This window comes from Panthera uncia (genome assembly GCF_023721935.1).
Source record: "Panthera uncia isolate 11264 chromosome B2 unlocalized genomic scaffold, Puncia_PCG_1.0 HiC_scaffold_24, whole genome shotgun sequence".
NCBI lineage: Eukaryota > Metazoa > Chordata > Mammalia > Carnivora > Felidae > Panthera > Panthera uncia.
In genome coordinates, this window is record NW_026057580.1 from 113,386,343 (window position 1) to 113,406,376 (window position 20,034).

A 20,034-nucleotide genomic window follows, 5' to 3' on the forward strand; every position below is an offset into this window, starting at 1 on the left:
TACACAAAAAGGGTATTAAAAATCTGGATGACAATGGCAAATTTCAAACTTCAGGATCAAAGTTAAGTCTCTGGGGAAATGAGGAGGAGAAGAGAATCAGAGAGAAGTATATGCAGGGTGTCAGTTTTACTTGTAATTTTTTTCTTAAGATGAATAGTGGGTATATTGGTGTTTGTTATATTATCCCCATACTCTTTTGCATTCCCGAAGTATTTTACAATACCAATTACAAATTCATAACGCCTCCAAACTTTATACGATGGTTTACATATAAACCATTCATTCATCTTTGACTTGTAATGGAAATTTGACTTGTAAAGGAAATCAATATTGCTAATGTCAGGCATCACAAAAGAACAAGCATACTAATCAAATTCGAAGCCACTAATACAATTTCCATGTATTTCTATTACAGGTTCCTATTTAGATTCTACATCTAACTTCATCTGGACTGGGAGTATACGTGCATATTCTCAAACTTTAATGGAAGAATGTGTCTCACTATTATATTATTCGCAGGCACTGTGTGTCAAATACTGTGTCTCAAATTTATATTTCTGTTCTATTCTGTCTCCTCAAAAGACTCACATAACCAATCTCCCTCTAGATATCTCCACTTAAAACTTAATTGAAACCTTGGAGTGACTGGGTGGCTCAGTGGGCTAAGCATCCACCTTCAACTCAGGTCATGGTGTCACAGTTTGTGAGTTCAAGCCCCGCGTCGGGCTCTGTGCTGACAGCTCAGAGCCTGGAGCCTGCTTCAGATTCTGTGTCTCCCTCTCTCTCTCCCCCTCCCTTGCTCATACTCTGCCTCTCTCTGTCTCTTAAAAATAAATAAATGTTAAATTTTTTTAAAAGTTATTTGAAACTGTAAACCCCTCAAATAAAATCTATTTGAAGCCCCTCCTCCAATGACATTTCTCTTTTTCCTCCACTCTTCCCTGTCCCTGTTCCCGGTGGCATCAACATTGAACATGTGTTCAAACCAAACATCTCTGTGTTATATTCAACTCTTCCTTTTCTCTCACAGCCCACAATCAGTTACTTCATCACTACGTGCTATAGAAACAACCTCGAAAACATCATAAATCTGTACACTTGGGGCTGCTTCAACTTCTAGCTCTGCAGGTGAGTCCCACTGTGTCTCCCCCCAATAACCACATTAGGCTCCAAACTAACCTCCTTGCCTCCACCACATTCCAGCCACATTTACCCTTCTTTGTGGCCCCCAAATAGACCTCACTAATACCGCCTGCTGGTGGGGGCACTGGCAGCTCCCTCTGGAATGCTTCCCCCCAGATATTCCCAGGGCTGGCTCCTTCAGATCTCAGCTCAAATATCAGCATCGAAGAGAAGCCTTTCCTAAATTTCTTAAATATAAAGTAGTATCACCAGTCTTGAGCTCATTTTCTTTTCTCCTAACCACTTACAATTACCTGAAATGTAGCATTATTATTAGTTTCACTGTTAGGATTGAGTTTGGTTGCATGTAGCAAAACACTGCCTACCGGAAGCATAACCAAATTGGGATTTCTTTTTTACAGGTAAACAGAAGTCTAGACAGAAGCTGTCTAGGACTGGTCCTGGGGCTCCATGATGCCATCAGGCACCAGGTCCCTTATATCTTTCTGCTCTGCTCTTTTTAGCATGGGCCTTTGATCTCCATGATGTTCTGACAAAAACTGTAATCCCTTCTTACTGCTCATGGAACATAGGCTCCATGAGAATAGAGACCTTGCCTGTCTCGTCCATCATTGGAAGAATCTCAAGTCACATGCTAACAGCTCAATCCTTATTTGTATAATTGTTATAAACCAATGAACCAGGAATTCAGAAGTCCTGCATTTAGGGGGTCATCCTTCATCATGGTAGGTCACACACAACAGCCATCCCTCCCCCTTCACCAACCCTGCAGTGGTCTCCTAAATGCCTGGACACCCACTTCTCGTTCATCCCCCCCACTATATCACACCCTCCACACAAACTCATCATATAATTCCCTAAATAAAACTCTCCCTGAGAGCAGGGGCCCCCCTGTCCTGTTACCCACTGTTCTCCCAGGACTGCGCCCAGGAGCACGTGCTGTGGACACCCAGGGGACATTCCTTAAAACAATCAGAGATATCTAAGCCTCTGAGCACTATGTTCCAGGCACCTGAGTAGTCGGCCCAGTCCACCCTTGTCATGATGCTGCCTTTCCTGTTCTTTCCTTTACACTGTGGTTAGTTGCAGGAAATAACTGCAGTTCTAAACTATTTCAGACCTTATAGTCTCCTCATACTTTATTATCTCTGCATAAGATGCCTTCTTCCCTTTTTAATACAGGACACTTTTATAGACATCTCTCAAGTCTCAGCTTCTGATTCTTCCCAGTTTAGCCGCCTTCCCTAACGCCTTCTCTAATGTCTCCGGGCCCAGTCGACTGTTCTGTCCATAGAGGGGCACTTTAATGATAGTAATGATAATGATGATGATGGTAAAATTGCAATAGCAGCAACTGACAGTAGAGAGAAGGTACAAATTCATGTAATAGTCAAAGCAACTTTCTGAGGTAGGCAATGTCTCTTTTCCTCATTTTAGGGGAAGAAATGGAGCCATAGGGAGGTTAGCTAGCGCTCTGAAGTTGGCAAAGCTGGTAAATGACAGAGCCTGCATTCAAACCCACCTGGTCGGCTTCTATAATCTATGCACTGTGACCTACACACGTTTGTCGCCTGGTGGTAAGGCTGTTGGGAGCAGGGGCCATGCCTTACTTTGTGCCACCTATGGGTTCACAATAAAAGAATGTTAAATGAATGGAATTTAAAAAAACAAACAAAAACAGGTGTACAGCTGCAGAATGAGAAAACTGGCTCAAATGTAGACTAGTGAAGGAGAGTTAGGGGTCTAATATTGACTGTGCGACTGTATAAGCCATCTCACTGATGCTAAGAGAAAGTATGGGGCCACATGAATAGCATGTTACTAAGGGACATGCAGTTACTTGGTCCAGCATGGATCAGGCCAGTTCCAGAGTCTAGTGCCCTCGCCACTATTCAAAAATGGCCAATGGAGCTTGTCCAAAGATGGAAGAAAAATAAAATGGAGGTAAAGGCAAAGGAAAAAAAAAAAAATTCCGGGGAGATCAATGATCTCCAAACACTTAAAAGGTTTGGTGAACAGAGGTTTCTTCCGATGAAAAGGGGCAGAACAAGCCCTAAGGTGGAAGGAACAAAGACAAGGGCTGAACCAGCCCACACCCACACCTAACAAGAGAGTCTGAGCACCTTTCCCGATTCTACCTTCAGTGTTATCACATCAGTCCTGTGATAACTATCAGTCAGGGTGGGAGGGTTTACACCACAGCAACGCCAGAGTTACCATGGGACCTCTGTATTCTGGAGAACCAGTTTCCCAGCAGACCACTGCACTTAACCCATTAGTGTCAGTGGAAAAACTGAGGACAGTGCCTTGTGGAGGGTGGGCAGTGATTAGGCGTGCTGTAGAGGACGAGACAGGGACATTGTAAGCAGAATATAAATCATGAGTACACAAAAAAATTTCATAAGAGGCCAGAATGGGATGTGGAAACAGTTGTCAATCTTTTGGGCTGTTTTAATTTTTTTTTTTTAATTTTTCTAGTATCCATAAAAACACTATTTATAAATCAAACTCAATTATTCAAAGAAATGCTTTGAATCTTAGCATTCTCCCATCAGTGTCTTGTGTCAAATAAATAAAACCAAAATAATACAAGACCTAAAAAGAGCCCAGTACTTTTGAATAAGAGGTTGTTCACGGCAAACATCTTCTACCTGAAGCGAAGTTGAAAATACCAAGTCAACCAACAAACCCTAAAAGACTATCAAGAAACACTGTATTTTTCAAAGTCATAAGAAATCTAGAGGTGTATTTTCTAGTCAAACCAAGTCTTACAAGTGATTAGTAAATGTATTGCTATTTTCAAATAGTAATATCCCTTGGTATTTGTTTTCTACGCCTTCAAAAATTTATTAAGCTTTCAATGGTACCTTTTTAATAAACTGAAATCAATCATAAGAAGAATCTCCCCCTTTACTGTAACTAATTTAGTCTTTTAATAGCTCATATACCCTTTTACAGAGAAGTTGCTTCCTAGCGGCGAATAGGACTGAATAACCGACATTCAATTTTTTATGTATATATTTTGTATATATATGTAAAGCCACAGGACAGAGATAAACTCAGCAATCATATACAACATTTTATGATATAAGCAATATATGAAGGCTGACATAGAAGAAATTAACCTTTTCCTTTTAAAGCACTCAAAAAAAGATACCAACCCAAAAAGATACTAATTTAATCGGCAAGGCAAGAGCCACATCACTACCTTTAAATGGACTACAAAATAATAGATTATGTAAATTTAGCATTTCCATTCTGTTTTTGAATTACAGAGGTGACAAAGGAGTCAGTTAAGTAGGCCATATAATGTGTTTTCTCTTTAGAGTGTCTCCTAATCCTCTTGTCCTGTACTTTAAATTCGAGTGACTCACAAACTCTTAGGAGCAATCTCAAATAAACGGATTTTGAATAGTAAGTACTCTTGTAAAATTGCTTACAGAATAAAATGGTGTGCCCAGATATATTCAGCACACTAAAGAAAAAGGTAAACTCCATTAGAATAAGATATACTATAACATAAAAATTGGCCGTAAGACTTAAATCAAAGGAGCTCCTGCAAGTAAGACTTACTGAGGTCAGCCATTCTGAGGTTAGCCTGAGTAAAGAAATAGGAAATTCCACATGGGGTAAATTTGTTCTCTTTTGGGATATTTCAAAACAAAATGAATTTCAGGATGAATCTATTGCACATTGGAAATAAAAGGCTCTTCTTTTCTTTTGTGAATTATTCATTAAATGAAATTAACGATATTTACAGTTTTGCTTATGCATCAAAGGTTTAATTTCATTTAAAACTCAAAACAACCCCATTGAAATACGGGCACTATTGCTATTTCCATTTGGTACACGAGAAAAATAGAGTATGAAAAATGTAAAAATCTTGCCCATCCCAGAAAGTCTGACTTTGAGAGTGATTCATATCTACTTCATTATAACTGTGTACTGGAAAGTCAAATAGAGTTCTAACTAAATGACTTCACCTAGCAAATGATATTCTTGAAGTCTTAACTTCTCTGTTATATATGCCAATAAGTGTAGGTTGGAGACGACATCATGAAAAACTCCTGTAATAATATATATGATATGTTATATATATTATTATATATAATCATAATATAACAATATAATGTAATGAAATCTAATATAATGTAGTGTAATATGTGTATTATGTATGTATCAGCCATTTAGACTTCTATAGAACAGCATGCATCTCAATTTTGCTCAAAATGAGAATTAACTGAGGAGCAAAACAGGCAAATGGAGGGAGGAGGTGTTAATCTACTTTTGCAGGTTCTGAAATTCTTAGTGTCCAACTTTTAAATAACAATAGAAATATCTTAGTAAGTTTTTGTTTTTATTTTCTCTCCTATCAGAACAGTGTTTTGATGAATTATGCATAAATAGAATGCAAACACACAGATCCATTTCCCTTTGAAATACTTAAGGATGTAAAAATGAACAGAAAATATCCTTGGCAACACGGGTACTGAGCTTTCAAAAGCCCACATGTTTGAACTAAAGTTTGTGATATACTCCAAAACATAGACATCAGTCACTTCTCACATTCCTCACTTCTCTCTCTAATGTCAGGACGTTTTATCAGTTTAAAAGGCACAGCTCTGTGCCATTAATTAGGCTACATATTAAATGACATAGGAGTGGCACTTCCAAATGCAAACTGACCAGATCCAACAACAGGATAGGAAACATTCGAAGGCAAAATAAAATCTAATGACAGAATCAAACCCTCAATTAAATACCTTTACACACATGCACAAAATTTGTAACTTTCTTCCCAAGAACTGCATTCCCTAAATGAACATATGCTTGCCTGTGTAAAGACACATATGCACAAAAGGCTGTATTTTAAAAATCCACAAATCATTGAGACAACAGCACTACTGGCATTAACTTTACAATCATGAACTTGAACCACAAATCAGGGATGGTTGAGGTTTTGCTTCCATTCAAATGAGTTTGTGTGTCCTCTGTTTTAGCTCATAGCCAAAGAATGCTGTCTTAGCACATCCTTCAAGCCCTCAGCAAGGCTAGAATGGCAACACCCACTTTTCCAAAGGCAATTACATTTAATTCCACTTCTACTGCTAAGTGGTTTATGAGCATTGTGCTCTTATCAATGTTAATCCTAATAACTGGAGGGAAAGGGTGCCTGGGTGATTCAGTTAGTTGAGGGTCTGCCTTCGGCCCAGGTCATGATCTCATGGTTTATGGGTTCAAGCCCTGTGTCAGGCTCTGTGCTGACAGCTCAGGGCCTGGAGCCTGCTTCAGATTCTGTGTCTCCCTCTCTCTGTCCCTCCCCTGCTCACTCTCACTCTCTCTCTCTCTCTCTCTCTCTCTCTCTCTCAAAAATAAAAATAAACATTAAAAAAATAAATTATGGAAACTTTAAAAAAATAATTGGAGGGGAAAAGTTAATATAACATGTTACAACAGGAAATTAAAACTCTCCTGGTCCCGTTTAAAGTTGTTTCCTCTTTCTTACGGGCACCACTGAAATTCTAACTAAAGTAAATTATTTTATTATGGGCTTATCTCCCATTTAATTCACACCTAAAGAAAATAAAAGGGAGCAGAGGAAATATTTACCAATGTTCATCTAGAAATTAATGAGAACTATGGCTCTAGCCCACAAACAAACAGAAAATGAAGAATGCATACTTCCGTGTGTATCAGTCATAAGTGTTTTGTATATAAGCTCTAAAGGGCTTTTCTCATATAAAATTTTTCATTGTTCTCTGACAATAATCCCAAGCTTGTTACAATTACTTGGTAAGAGGGAAGAAGGAAAGACAAGAATTGGGGTGAGCAGTATTTTGGTTTAAGGTGAACGGTATAGACACAAATTCTCATTTCTTTACTTCTCTAAAGGATAATGGCCATATCAAACAAAATCTTAAACACAGTCAGGTCAACTGCATGATGGAATCTGAATCCAATAACAGAGACAACAGAATAGACTATTTGAAACGAGGACTTCTGTGAATAGTAATAAAATTTCACATTGTGCAATCATTCTTCCACTTGTCAAGTTTCTTATGAGACAGGCTTTTCCCCTAGATACTCTAATAAAATGCATCCTATCTTAAGATTTAGGGGATTGGTTTGCTCCAGAGTCTCACTCCCTCACACATTGTCTACCTCGGAAAATGAGCACAATCAGGACAATGGAAAACATCTTTGAGAGACATGAGCCCATTAAATAAACCTGCAGACTATATCTTCAGCCTCTTATAAGCTAAAAGATTCTCAACTTTTTTTTTTCCTTCAAGTCTGCGTTTATTCATGGCAATCCTCAAAGAGATTTTGTAAGTCCACAGGGACACACAAATGTCAAGACTCCCTTCCAACAGAAAAATAACATTTCTGAGGGTTACTGAGTTATGCAAAAAGTAAGTTAATTCAGAGATTCTTTCCAAACGACACATATAAACATTAGACACCAGCAGATTAAATAAGGGACTTCTGGAAGTGAGCACTTGCTGGGCAGACATTAGCATCCTCTGATTCCACATTCTGACACTTTGTGGTGCTTACCAGCTGCCATAATAATGCCCCTGTACCTTGAAGGAACTCAGCAGGTGTCTACGTTTACCTAAATGAATGAGGCCAGCAGTAAGTTCCATTAGCAAGTCAACCCTTTGGAAAACATGTGTGCATTATTCCTGAGCTGTTCGAAGGTCTCATACAACTGTACTTTGGCATACAAAGAAATCACTGCTTTATGTATGTAACCTGGCTTCCTTTTGTCTTACAATCAGAGGGAAAAAAATAAATTTAAGTAAAACATATTGGCCATTTATATTGTCATTTGTATAATCCCTCTTATATACAAACCAAAAAAACCACAGAGGGTCTGCATTCTATGTTCTAATTTAATCTAGCCTCTGTCTTGTATTCAAGAAAGTAAAAAAAAATAAATAAATAAATTAGTTTATAAATGAAATCATTTCATCCCTAAATTCCTTCGATTACATAAATGCATAGTACCAGTAAAAGAGGAACATTTTTTTCTAAGTGAATGTTTTCTGTAACCATTAAAACCACAATGGTTACATAAGATGTCCATTTAATTCCTAAAACTAAATTCCTGACTCTCAAATCAACTTGGAAAATATGTACAGCTAGAAGACACAGTTGTTAAGAACTGTTTATTTTTGTTTATCTTAGTATTTGGTAAAGACTTTAAAAATAAATACTAATCATGTCCATTCAGACTTATAAGGTGCTAAACATTCTGTTTAAGAATTCAAGAAAGATGGCTTAATATTTCTATAAGTACTACATTTTATTGGCTCTAATCTTTAGTGTGAATTAGTCTTTAAATGTCTCTGAGAATCAGTTAAATTATTTTTAGGAAATACTGTCCCATTAAAATAGTTGCAAATAACAAGCTTATGTATTTTCTACAGGAAGAGATAGTTTCTATCCCTCCTCCGTGGAAGATGGCAGAAAAAGTTCTGTTTGTTTTTGTTTTAACTAAACTTCATCTTAAGATACATATAGGTTCACATGTCTTTGTAAGAAATAATACAGAGAGATCCTAGGTTTCCTGCTCCGAGTTTCCCAATGGTGGCACCTTGCAAAACTATAATACAACATCACAATCACACTATTAGCAGTCAAGATGCAGAACACCCATCACTCCACGGGGCCCCCTAGCCTCCTGTTGACCTTTCACCGCCAGTACTCCCCCCTCCTGCCCCCACTCTCACCCCCCAACACCCAGAGGCCACTCCTCTCCCCTCCATTTCTTTAATTTCATCATTTCACAACTGTCATACAGATGGAATCATTCAGCATGTGACCTTTGAGTTTTAGCATTTTTTCCCTCCGTGCAATTTCCTTGAGATCCATCCAAAATGTTGTGCGTATCAATAGTTCACTCCTTCTCATTGTTGAGTATGATACGGTTGTACCACGGTTTGTTTAATCATTCACCACCGAAGGACATCAGGCTTATTTCCAGTTTTTCCCTAATGTGAAGGCAGCTGCTATAAACATTCACGTACCGGGTTTTGTGTGACCACACGTTTGCACCCCTCTGAGATGAATAACCGGAAGTGTGACTACTGTGTTGCATGGTAAAGTGTATGCTTAGTTTTTAAGAAACTGCCACACTCTTCTCCAGCGTAACCGTACCAATTTTAAGAAATCGCCATTCCAGCTCTGTCTGCAGGAACCACCACCCCGATCAGTCAGCAGCCTTCAACATGCACACTAGACCCTCCACGAGCAAAAAGGTGATGACTCCCTGAAAGCTCAGATAATGGTTAGCATTTTTGGCCATAAAGTATTTTTTAAACTCAAGTGTGTATGTATATTGGTCGCACACCTAACAGACTACAGTATAGTGCAAATATGACTCTATATGCAGCGGAAACCAAAAAAATCATGTGACTTTATCGTTGTATCTGCATTATTGTGGTGATCTGGAACAGAACCTGCAATATCTCTGGGGTATGCGTGCGCATTTTCTCTAGCTGCTTTCAAAATGTTTTCCTTGTCGTTAGGTTTTAGAAGTTTAATTATAACGTGTGTATTGCTTTGATTTTTTTTTTTTTGGTATTGCTTTGAATTTGTCAAAATTCTGGATTCTCTCAGCTTCATGAATCTGCAGCTTTATGTGGCTTGCAGAATTGGGGAAGTTCTCAGCCATTATTTCTTTGAGCCCTTTTAGTCCTGCCCTCTTTTATCCTCTCCTTCCAAACTCTGATGACACAATTTTTAAATGTTCTTTTATAGACCCACATATTTCTGTGGCTTCCTTCCTCCTTCCACCTTCCTGTTCACTGACTTTTTCCTCCATCCCCTGTATTCTTCCGTTGACCCATCCGCTGAGCTTTATATTTCTCATTTGTATTTTCCAATTCTATGATTTCCATCTATTCTTCTTTGTATCTTTTCTGTCTTTCCTCAGACTCGTTTTTCTCACTTACTTCAAGCACATCTGTCATTGTTTATTGAAGCCTTGTATCACGGTTGTTTCAAATATCTATCTGATAATTCTATCTTTATCATCTCAACATCAGCAACAACTGATAATCTCTTCATACAGTTTGAGATCTTGCTGATTCTTGGTTGTTTTCCTTTGAAACCTGGGAATTTTCTCATTTTGTTATGAGACTCTGAATCTTATTGAAACCTTCTGCTTGAGCTGGCTTTTTTTCCGACACTACTCCAGCGGGAAAAGGGGGTCACCACCTCATTATTGCCAATGGAAACAGAATTCCAGGTTCTTCACTCATTATCTGTTGAAATGGGGACTCCTCATTATTGCTGGGTGGGAGTGATGATCTGGCACCACACACAGTCTCCACTGGCACTGTAGTCGCGATGGCCTTGTGACCACTTGGCAACAGCGAGAATCCCAACTTACCTCTAGGGTTCTTCTGTTGCCATGCCAGCAGGGAGAGAGCAGGCATGCCAGGAGAGCAGGTGTGTAAGGCATTCATTACAGACTCATTAGAGCCTCACAGGGGAGGTAATCTAGGCTCTCACTCAGCCTTTGTTACTGTTGGTAGCCATGAGCGTGGGGCCACAGTGTTTCTGTGGTGTTTAGCTGGAAAAGTACAATTATTGTCTAAAAGTTTTCCATGTTGCTAGGCTACTCTGTTCCTGGTCTTTTGGATAGAAAACAGTCATTCATTCGTGGGGGTTTTTTCTTTCTTTCTTTCTTTCTTTTTTTTTGTTTTGGTCTGCACATGTTGGCATTTCTAGGTTTATTTCACCAGCTCCAAGTCCAGAATATATTTGTTAAAAAGAAAAACTAAATAACTCACACCTGTATTGTGCCTTGGGTCCTGAGGTCCTCAGCTAGTCTGCATTCTCAGAATCCTCATGTTTGTATTATATGTAACATCCAGAATTTTAGTGTGCTCAGGAGGAGGAATAAATGAAAGTCACCTTCCCAGAAACAACGCCTATGACAGACCACCCATTTTTGACATCTTTAGTTTATCCATTTCTCTTTAATTCTTTAAAGCTCTTAAAATCTTGCTAATAACAAGAAAGAACAGGTTAATGTATAAAGAAAATGATCGTACTCTAACAGTGCTTTTCAAACACGACTGTGGACATATCCTCTAGGAATTGAGAATTCTATGAAATTGTTTAAGATATTGGGAACAGTTTGGTTCTAATCTTTAAAACTTGCATTTTTACAAGTTAAATAGATAAAACTATTTTTTACTATAAAAATTTTGATAATAAAATTGTAGTCTTAAGCCATCATTTCCCAGAGTGCATGGGGGAAGGCACCAAAAAATTATTTCTAAAAGACGTGGAGACTCATCAGTGCAAGAAATACTGCCCAGTAACCATTTCTCTCCATCTACCCAGGATACATCTTTCGTCCTGGAATAATTACTTATCTTTTTTTTTTTAATTGTTTTAACGTCCATTTATTTTTGAGAGCAAGAGAGAAACAAAGTGTGAGCAAGGGAGGGGCAGAGACACAGAATCCAAAGCAGGCTCCAGACTCTGAGCTGTGAGCACAGAGCCCGGCGCAGGGCTCGAACTCATGAACTGTGAGATCATGACCTGAGCTGAAGTAGGATGTTTAACTGACTAAGCCACCCAGGCACCCCTGCCCTTCTTTCATTCTCAAAAGCATCCAGTTGATCCAGTTGTATATGAGAAACCATAATGGTCACATTACTTATGATCATTATGAAAAGAAAAAATAACAATAAATAAAAACAAAAGTGAGCTTCCCAGCAAGTGTATACATCACCCCTCCCACTCCACCTTTTCAGTATAACGCCATGTTTATTCAGTATTTGTTAGTGGAAATATGAAGCAGCTCATGTGCATGGTTTATTTTCTTTTTCTCCACAGTAATTTCTCATTCTACATTCCATACTTAGACTGGAAAGCATAGCTTCTCTAATGATAAAGGGTCACTAAATAGTTGTAAACATGTGTTTGGATGCGTATACGAATACTGATGAATACTAATCTGCTGCCAATGGCACACCTTAATAAAACAAACTTGCAAATAAATGTTCTTAGTCTTTACAGTGAAACTCTTATTCAAAAACAAATTACCAGTCTCTCAATACCTAAATCACTAAACTATGATCTAAAAAATTTCAGAAATTGCTTTTTTGATATCTGCAAGTATACATGAACTCATAATTCGGGTAAAATATAAAACAACTTGATAGAATTTTTGTTAATTTTTTTTTAATGTTTATTTATTTTTTTGGGACAGAGAGAGACAGAGCATGAACGGGAGAGGGAGACACAGAATCGGAAGCAGGCTCCAGGCTCTGGGCCATCAGCCCAGAGCCCGACGCGGGGCTCGAACTCACGGACCGTGAGATCGTGACCTGAGCTGAAGTCGGACGCTTAACCGACTGAGCCACCCAGGCGCCCCAACAACTTGATAGAATTAAAGGGAAAAGTTATAAGATTAGAAGTGAAAATATACTTATTACCATATAAAGAAAGAATCATTATCAATTACTAAAAATATATGAGTCATAGGGGCCTGCTGGTACATTTCTCCCTGTCATTTGATTTTTTATAACTATCATATTAATTCAAATCAGAAAAATATGGCCTAAGTATATTAACAAGGAAATGATAATGAGGGAAAAAATTTACACAGCATTAAGGAATCACCAACTTTCAAGAATTTAGTTAAATAATATTTATTTATGTTAGAGGTGGTTCAAGGGGCATACAGAACATTCACAACATTACTGTGAAGTTTTTAAAGTTCCAGAATTTAGCAAGCTAACTAGAGATAAGATCAAAACAATTTATAATGTTTCTGAAAATCTTACAGATTTCAAAACCCATGATTCTTTTGTCATTGGATATGGTTTACCTTGTCAGTTAACATGGGTGTTCACGACTCACAAAATTTGAAACACACATAGTGCATATCATTAAAAATATAGCCAATTAGACAATTTGGCTTCTCAGTGTCATTAATTCGTCTTTGATACTTACCACCTAAGCTAGTAAAGTCTAAATGTTCTTTGTCTTCCAAAATCAGATCATGTCGCTATCATAAAGCTTAGAAGAAAGCAGTAATAAACTGATGCCTTTTAATATTTGCCGTATGAATTATCTATTTTATGGAATGATCATCTCCAAATGTATATATACATTTTAAATATCATAAAATTGAATATTTGTTTAAAGGAATTTATGAACATCTACCTGGATGAATTTTTTTATAAAGCAAATATTTCTATGTAAAATACACAGATTTTATTTTCTATTTTGTGATTCTAGTTAATTACTACAAAGAGAATGCAAACAGAATAACTTTTCTCTAATATTAATTAAATATAACAAGGATTCTCATTTCCCAGCTGTGATGCTTAATTTTATGTGTCAACTTGACTGGGCTTTTACCAAATGCCTGGGTGCCCAGGCATTTGGTAAAACATAAGTCTAGGTGTGTACATGAGTGTGTTTTGGGGTGGTTAATATTTGGATTTATAGATTGAGCAAAGCAGATGGCTCTCTCCAACATGGGTGGGCCTCATCCAATCAGGTGAAGGCCTGGGGGGTGGGGAAGGATGGACTTTCCCAGAGTAAGAGGGAATCTCTCCTTCCCAATGGCCCTTTAACAAGGACACTCTTTTGGGGTTTGGGGATTTTGTGGAATTTTTTTGTTGTTTTGTTTTGTTTTCCCTGCCTTTGGACTCGACCTGAAATATCAGCTCTTCCTGGGTCTCAACCTGTCAGCCTTCAGACTGAAACTACACCCTCCCCTCTCCTGGTTTTCAATCCTTCAGACTGAGACTGGAACTAAGGTTGCTGACTGCCCATCTTGGGACTTGCCAGCCTTCATACCTGTGTGAATCAGTTCCTTGTAATAATCTGCGTATCTATCCATTGATCTGCCCATTCTATCTAGATAGACATCCTATCTGGATGGATGGATGAATGGATGGTTAGACAGATCAATAGATTGATCCTACTGGTTCTGTTTCTCTGGAGAACTCTAATACACTGGGTCATAAACCTACACTGATATTAATAATATTAATACAGCTCCTGTGAATACAATGAATTCTGCTCAAATAAAATCTTAGACAAATTCTCAAGTCCTTTGTCATTGTAGGACAATCTAATTGCAAAGTTCATAAGTTTTGATATACACAACTGGTTTAGAATGTCACTTTCCATGTACAGTTCAGAATAATAAATTCAAGATTATGTAGAAGAGATTTCAGAGATTTTTGACATGTAGCGTTTTAGATTTGGGGGATAGGAGAAGGGGAAATGCATCATTTGGTTGGGCCCTGAACACTCTGTTGCAAAAGCTGGCAAGAATTCTTTATAAAGAAAAAAATATCAAGCCATTGTGAATAGTAAGTCAAAGACACTTTTATGTTGCATGCTTGTACGTATAAGAAAAATAATAAAAGCATGCACAGAAACATTGTTTATGAAGTAGGAAAAATGGTACAACTCTTTTCGATTTGCTTTCAACAAGCACAGTGCGTCGCAGATAATCACTTGACAGAAATATAATTTAGAAGCAATAATACCATGATGAACCTTTACTGGACACTATAGCTGCAGGTTTCTATTTTTACCAAATTTGTTTAGAGGAAGTATAAAGTCTTTTCCGGCTTGCCAAGTTCAAATTCTACTATTCTTACGCTAAGTAAAACTTGTACATGTAAGGGACAAAAATTTCTCAACTCCACAGAGTTCTTTTTACTTAAGTATACTAAAATTCCATTGGACTAAAATTACACATTTTAGTTAAAATGTATAAATACTCCATGCATATACATTCACACACGAGCGTGCGCACACACACACAATTATATACAGACATACGTGCCTCAGTCAAATATGTATCTGATTGTCATTCCTTAACTCTTTATTATTTTTAATGTTTATTTTTGAAAGAGAGAGAGAGTGAGTGCAACTGGGGGAGGAAAAGAGAGAGAGGGAGAGGGGGGGTGGGAAAGAGAGAATCTCAAGCAGGTGTGCACTGCCAGCTCAGAGACCCATACAGGGCTTGACCCCACGAACCGAGAGATCACAACTTGCGCCCGAGTCAGATACGTAACCAACTGAGCCACCCAGGAGCCCCATGCCTTAACTCTTTAATTTACTGCAGACATACTCATCATAATTCATGACGGAAAGTAGTCTTGTGTTATTTAAGGTGATGTCTTGGATTCTGAAGTTGTCACCTAATAACGGTGATGACAATCATGACAAGGAAGATGCTAATAAATGCTAGCATTTGTATAGCATTTACTCTATGTCCTCCTCTGTTCTAACAGCGTCACATAAATTCACCAACTTAGTCCTCACAAAATTCTAACCAGACAAGTACTAGTATTATTCCTGCTTTACGAAAGAGCAAAGTGACACACAGGCCACATTCTCTAAGCATGTAAGATACACTTAAAAAATTGTTTTGCCTTAATTTGCAATATTAAAACTAGATATTCCCTAAATATTTAGGGGTTATATCATGTTATAAACAGTCCACAGAGTATAATCCATATACTTAGAAATGAAGATTATATAACAACGTGGAAAAGCTTACAATATGAAGTGAAAAATAATCAGAGTATAAAATTGCAAAAGAAAAAGAATACAAAATTGCATGTCACACTGATCACAACTATATAGAAATCACTCATGCAGCGCCTGGGTGGCTCCGTCGGTTAAGTGTCCGACTTCGGCTCAGGTCATGATCTCACGGTTTGTGAGTTCAAGCCCTGTGTTCAGCTCTGTGCTGACAGCTCAGAGCCTAGAGCCTCCTTCGGATTCTATATCTCCCTCTCTCTCTCTACCCCTCCCCCACTTGCGCTGTCTCTATCTCTCATAAATAAATAAACTCAAAAAATTAAAAAAAAAAAAAAAGACATCAGTCACGCACACAATCAAGGGCTAGCGAACGTGCAACACAGTGTAGGACCCGCGGCTCCTCCAGGAACTCTCTGCCTCTCCTTCCTCTCGCTGAGGAGCTGAGCTTGTGCGTGACAACCTCCCCAGCTCGTGCTGAACCCGGACAATCTGGCTTTCACCAGCCATGGTCTTGGACTGGAGTCGCCACTATGAGACACCAAGTCCAAAGGCTGTTTTCTTCTCATCCTCCACCATCTGTGCAGGGCGCATATACTTTGTTACCAGTAATGGCCTTTTTTCAAATATTCTCAAAAGCATCGGTTGGATAGATGATGCCTCCTTCGCTGGTTCCTCCCCTTGCTACCTAAAAGACTTGCTCACACCTCTGACCTCTGTCCCTTGGCAATTGCATCTAATCCAATAGCTGTAATATTTACCTCTATGTAACTGGCCCTTAAATAAAGTGAACCCCTAAGCAACACAGGTAAGTGCTCAAACGCCTGCTACACATCTCCACATAGAGTTACCCCAGCAAGCACTGGTTATGGTAAGTTCTTCAGTCTTCCCACAATCAGACTGGATCTCCAGACTCCCATTTCTCTCCACAGCACCCTATTTCGCCCTAGCTCTCCAAGCATGAAGCCTCAATGCCACGTCAGCCAAGGCTCTGTAAAATACAGCTCCAGACTCCCTCCTGCCCATCTCCAACATCTCTCCTAGCTTCTAGAAGAACAGGAACCCATGTTTTCCCACAAGCACACCATGTTCCTGCCCCATCTATGGAATCTTACTTGAGTTTCAATTCATCCACAAAGTCTTTCTTGGTGACTTCCACTCAGATGTTTTTCTCTACCTTTAAAATCTTTGTATCACTTACCTTTCAGGTTTCATGTTGCAGTGCTCATGTTTGATGTTCTTACATTGAACCCTGAAACTGATGATAGTTTTAACATACACCATAGGGTTCAACCTGATACTTCTGTTGCTTTGAGCAACAGCCCCCCCCACCAAATAAAGAGCAGTGACCACAAAAGCAGGGATGAGTTTTGCTTTTTTGTGTGTGTGTGAGCCCCTGAGAAACCCAGGATATTGGAAGTATTTGTCAAAATGAAAAGAATCTCAATCAGTGTGTATATATGTGTTTGTAAAATGAATCCTCTGTAGCAATTAGTCTAACCCATCAGCTCTAACGGTAGAGGTGAAGAGCTTTAGCACCTGAAACTTCAAAACTCCTGGTAACATAAAATATTTTGGTTCAAGGAACTGTTTTAAGATCATTTATTTGTGAAGGGAACATTCTTGGATTTAGAGGTTGGCAGGTACAGTAAAAAGCTTTTTAGTTGACTGAAATAAGAAAAAAAAAACTCAAAACACTTTTAAGCACAGGCACTTCCCTTATAAAAACAAACTGCAGAAAGCCAAGCACAGCAGTTTATGCACAAAGAGCAGGTGCCTCCAGCCATCAGCAAAGAGGCACCGGAGCTGGAGGAGAGTGATTTGCATTTCTATGGCTCCTTTTGTATGCCCAAATTCCGAGAGCATTACACCCAGAGACAGTAAATATAATTAGCAGAAGACAGCAAAGAGAGGATGTCATTGCCAGAGGGGCTCCAGGTCAACAGGCACAGCAGCGCCCCCCAGAAAGCTGTAAACATGAGTGCCATTCATCTGTGCTGGTGAAGACAGGGGAGAAATGTGTGTGTGTGTGGGGGGGGTCCTTCAGCTTGACCCTACCATCCACAGAAGGCGTGTGCTACTCCATGCTTTCACAAAGAATGATTTCAATCCCGTGTTGAACCCTATTTGCTGGCTTCCCCAACCCACTTCTAGATGAGGGCACTGTTCATCACGTGCTTTAACCACTTCTCCCCTTCCTCCTACAGAAATTGCCTGGGTGAATGAAACACCCAGGTGAAAGGATAGGAGGCTTTAAGAGTACTGGGAGCAGTGTGGCTCCAGGAGAGGAGACCCACTCACTGCTCACTGGCTGTCAGCGCCCTATTCTCGGGAACATTTTACTGACGCTTAGAGAAATTAAACACGAAGGTGGACTTTTGCTATGCTTCTGTCTTCCTGCACCACCAGCATGGAAACAGATTTTGATGGGCCGGGGAACCCCGTTGCGAATGGGGGCCCTGAGCCCCAAGCCTCCTCGGGGAGCCACAGCCGCAGACTTGTGACTATCCTCCAGGGGTCACAATTGGGTTACAAATCCCTTGCAGCGCACTGACTGAGCAGCCTGATTGGGAACAATTTATTCGAATCCTTCTTCATTAAGATTCAAATGGAATAAGTAAGGTAGAAATTGAACAGACACAGAAATTGTGCCTTCCTGCTCCCGTAGTCAGTAAACATTTATTCGCTAAGCCCAGGCTGTGTGTTCTCTCTCGCTCGCTCACTCACTGTCGTTCTTTCAATCCTTCCTGCTTGCTGTTTTAATGCATAATTAAGAAGGTCAGAATTAATGAAGCGGTGTGGAGTAAAGTTCAAGGAATCCCCAGGCACTATTTATTCTATTAGATCTCAGGCATGAATGTCAGCTTGGCAGAGAAAGCGGCATTAGCCATGGGGCTGGCTGCATCCCAGAAACAACCAGCAAGGGAAACTCACCTGCACAGTCAAGTCATCCCTAAGCTCCTTCCCGGCGAAAATCACACGCAACTGGTCAGCTGGAACCCCCTGTCGCTTAGCAACCACCTCCTTGAGCTGGAAGATGCTGGTGTCAGAATCGACCTCCACTGGGAAACCATGGCTGGAGTTGAACCTGACAAACACTGACCAAGACATGGAGGGGGGCGGGGGGGAGAAGTGAACATTACTCAAAGCTCTGACATGGCAACAGCAACATTTCTGAACTGAGTTCTCTCTCACCCGCCCCTTCGAGGAATGGCATACATTTTCTTTCACTTAGAACAGAAACCTTAATGCAATGGGGCAACACCTGAAGAAAAATGGAGCTTCCCTGTGGGATTTCCCTTTCATATATTAGTCAGTGACCCTCAAACACACTCACATGCTCCCTTTGACAGCCATCCTGGGAAACAAAGGACTCACACAGAACACTTGCTAGATAGGAATTGTGAGATTCCCAAGAGTTTATGGAAGAGATTCAGCTCTGACAGCATGTACGAACATGCATTCCCTCCCCGGTGCCCCCCTTCATGAGCACCAGAAGTGTTATGTTAGCACTCACAATATAGCAATGGAAATAATTCAAGCCATGTTACAGACTAGAGTGAAGGCCCACCCGAGGCTGTGTCTAGGAGTCCTTGGCATTGAGGTCCCTTTCAAAAGGTTCCACTGGATCTTATGGAGATACTTCCCTTTTCTTTTGAAACTACTGAGACCATCTATTTTTTTTTTTTTTAATTTTTTTTTCAACATTTTTTATTTATTTTTGGGACAGAGAGAGACAGAGCATGAACGGGGGAGGGGCAGAGAGAGAGGGAGACACAGAATCGGAAACAGGCTCCAGGCTCCGAGCCATCAGCCCAGAGCCTGACGCGGGGCTCGAACTCACGGACCGCGAGATCGTGACCTGGCTGAAGTCGGACGCTCAACCGACTGCGCCACCCAGGCGCCCCAGAGACCATCTATTTTTTTTTTAAGTTTATTTACTTTTTTTGAGGTGTGGGGGAAGAGAGGAAGAGGGCAGAGAGAGAAGGAGAGAGAATCCCAAGCAGGCTCCACACTGTTAGTGTGGAGCTCGACACAGGGCTTGAACCCATGATCTGTGAGATCATGACCTGAGCCAAAATCAAGAGTCAGATGCTTAATCAATGGAGCCACCCAGGTGCCCCGAGACCATCTTTCGTATGAGAGCCTCTACCCCCTCACAACCAAGGCTGGGACCTGCTGTCTCTGCATGCCCTCTCGTCACTGTCTACTGCCATCCTGACCTCATCAATGTCACCCACACATGTCCTTTCCTGTCCATGCTTTCTGTCACTACTCTCAGTCAATCTTCTCTAGATTCTAGCACTAGCTTCCCAACTGGAGTCTCGCTGCCCTCTCTTCACTTCCAAA

At 39.8% G+C, this 20,034-nt stretch overlaps 1 protein-coding gene across 1 annotated transcript in view; it reads right to left on the reverse strand.

The window, feature by feature from the left end:
- PRKN (parkin RBR E3 ubiquitin protein ligase) overlaps nt 1-20,034 on the reverse strand; it is a 1,335,825-nt gene that overhangs the window by 1,052,660 nt on the left and 263,131 nt on the right. Inside the window, exon 2 of the mRNA XM_049653164.1 lies at nt 18,619-18,782. Within this exon, the coding sequence (XP_049509121.1) occupies nt 18,619-18,782 (164 nt within the window). The remainder of the gene's footprint in view (nt 1-18,618; nt 18,783-20,034) is intronic.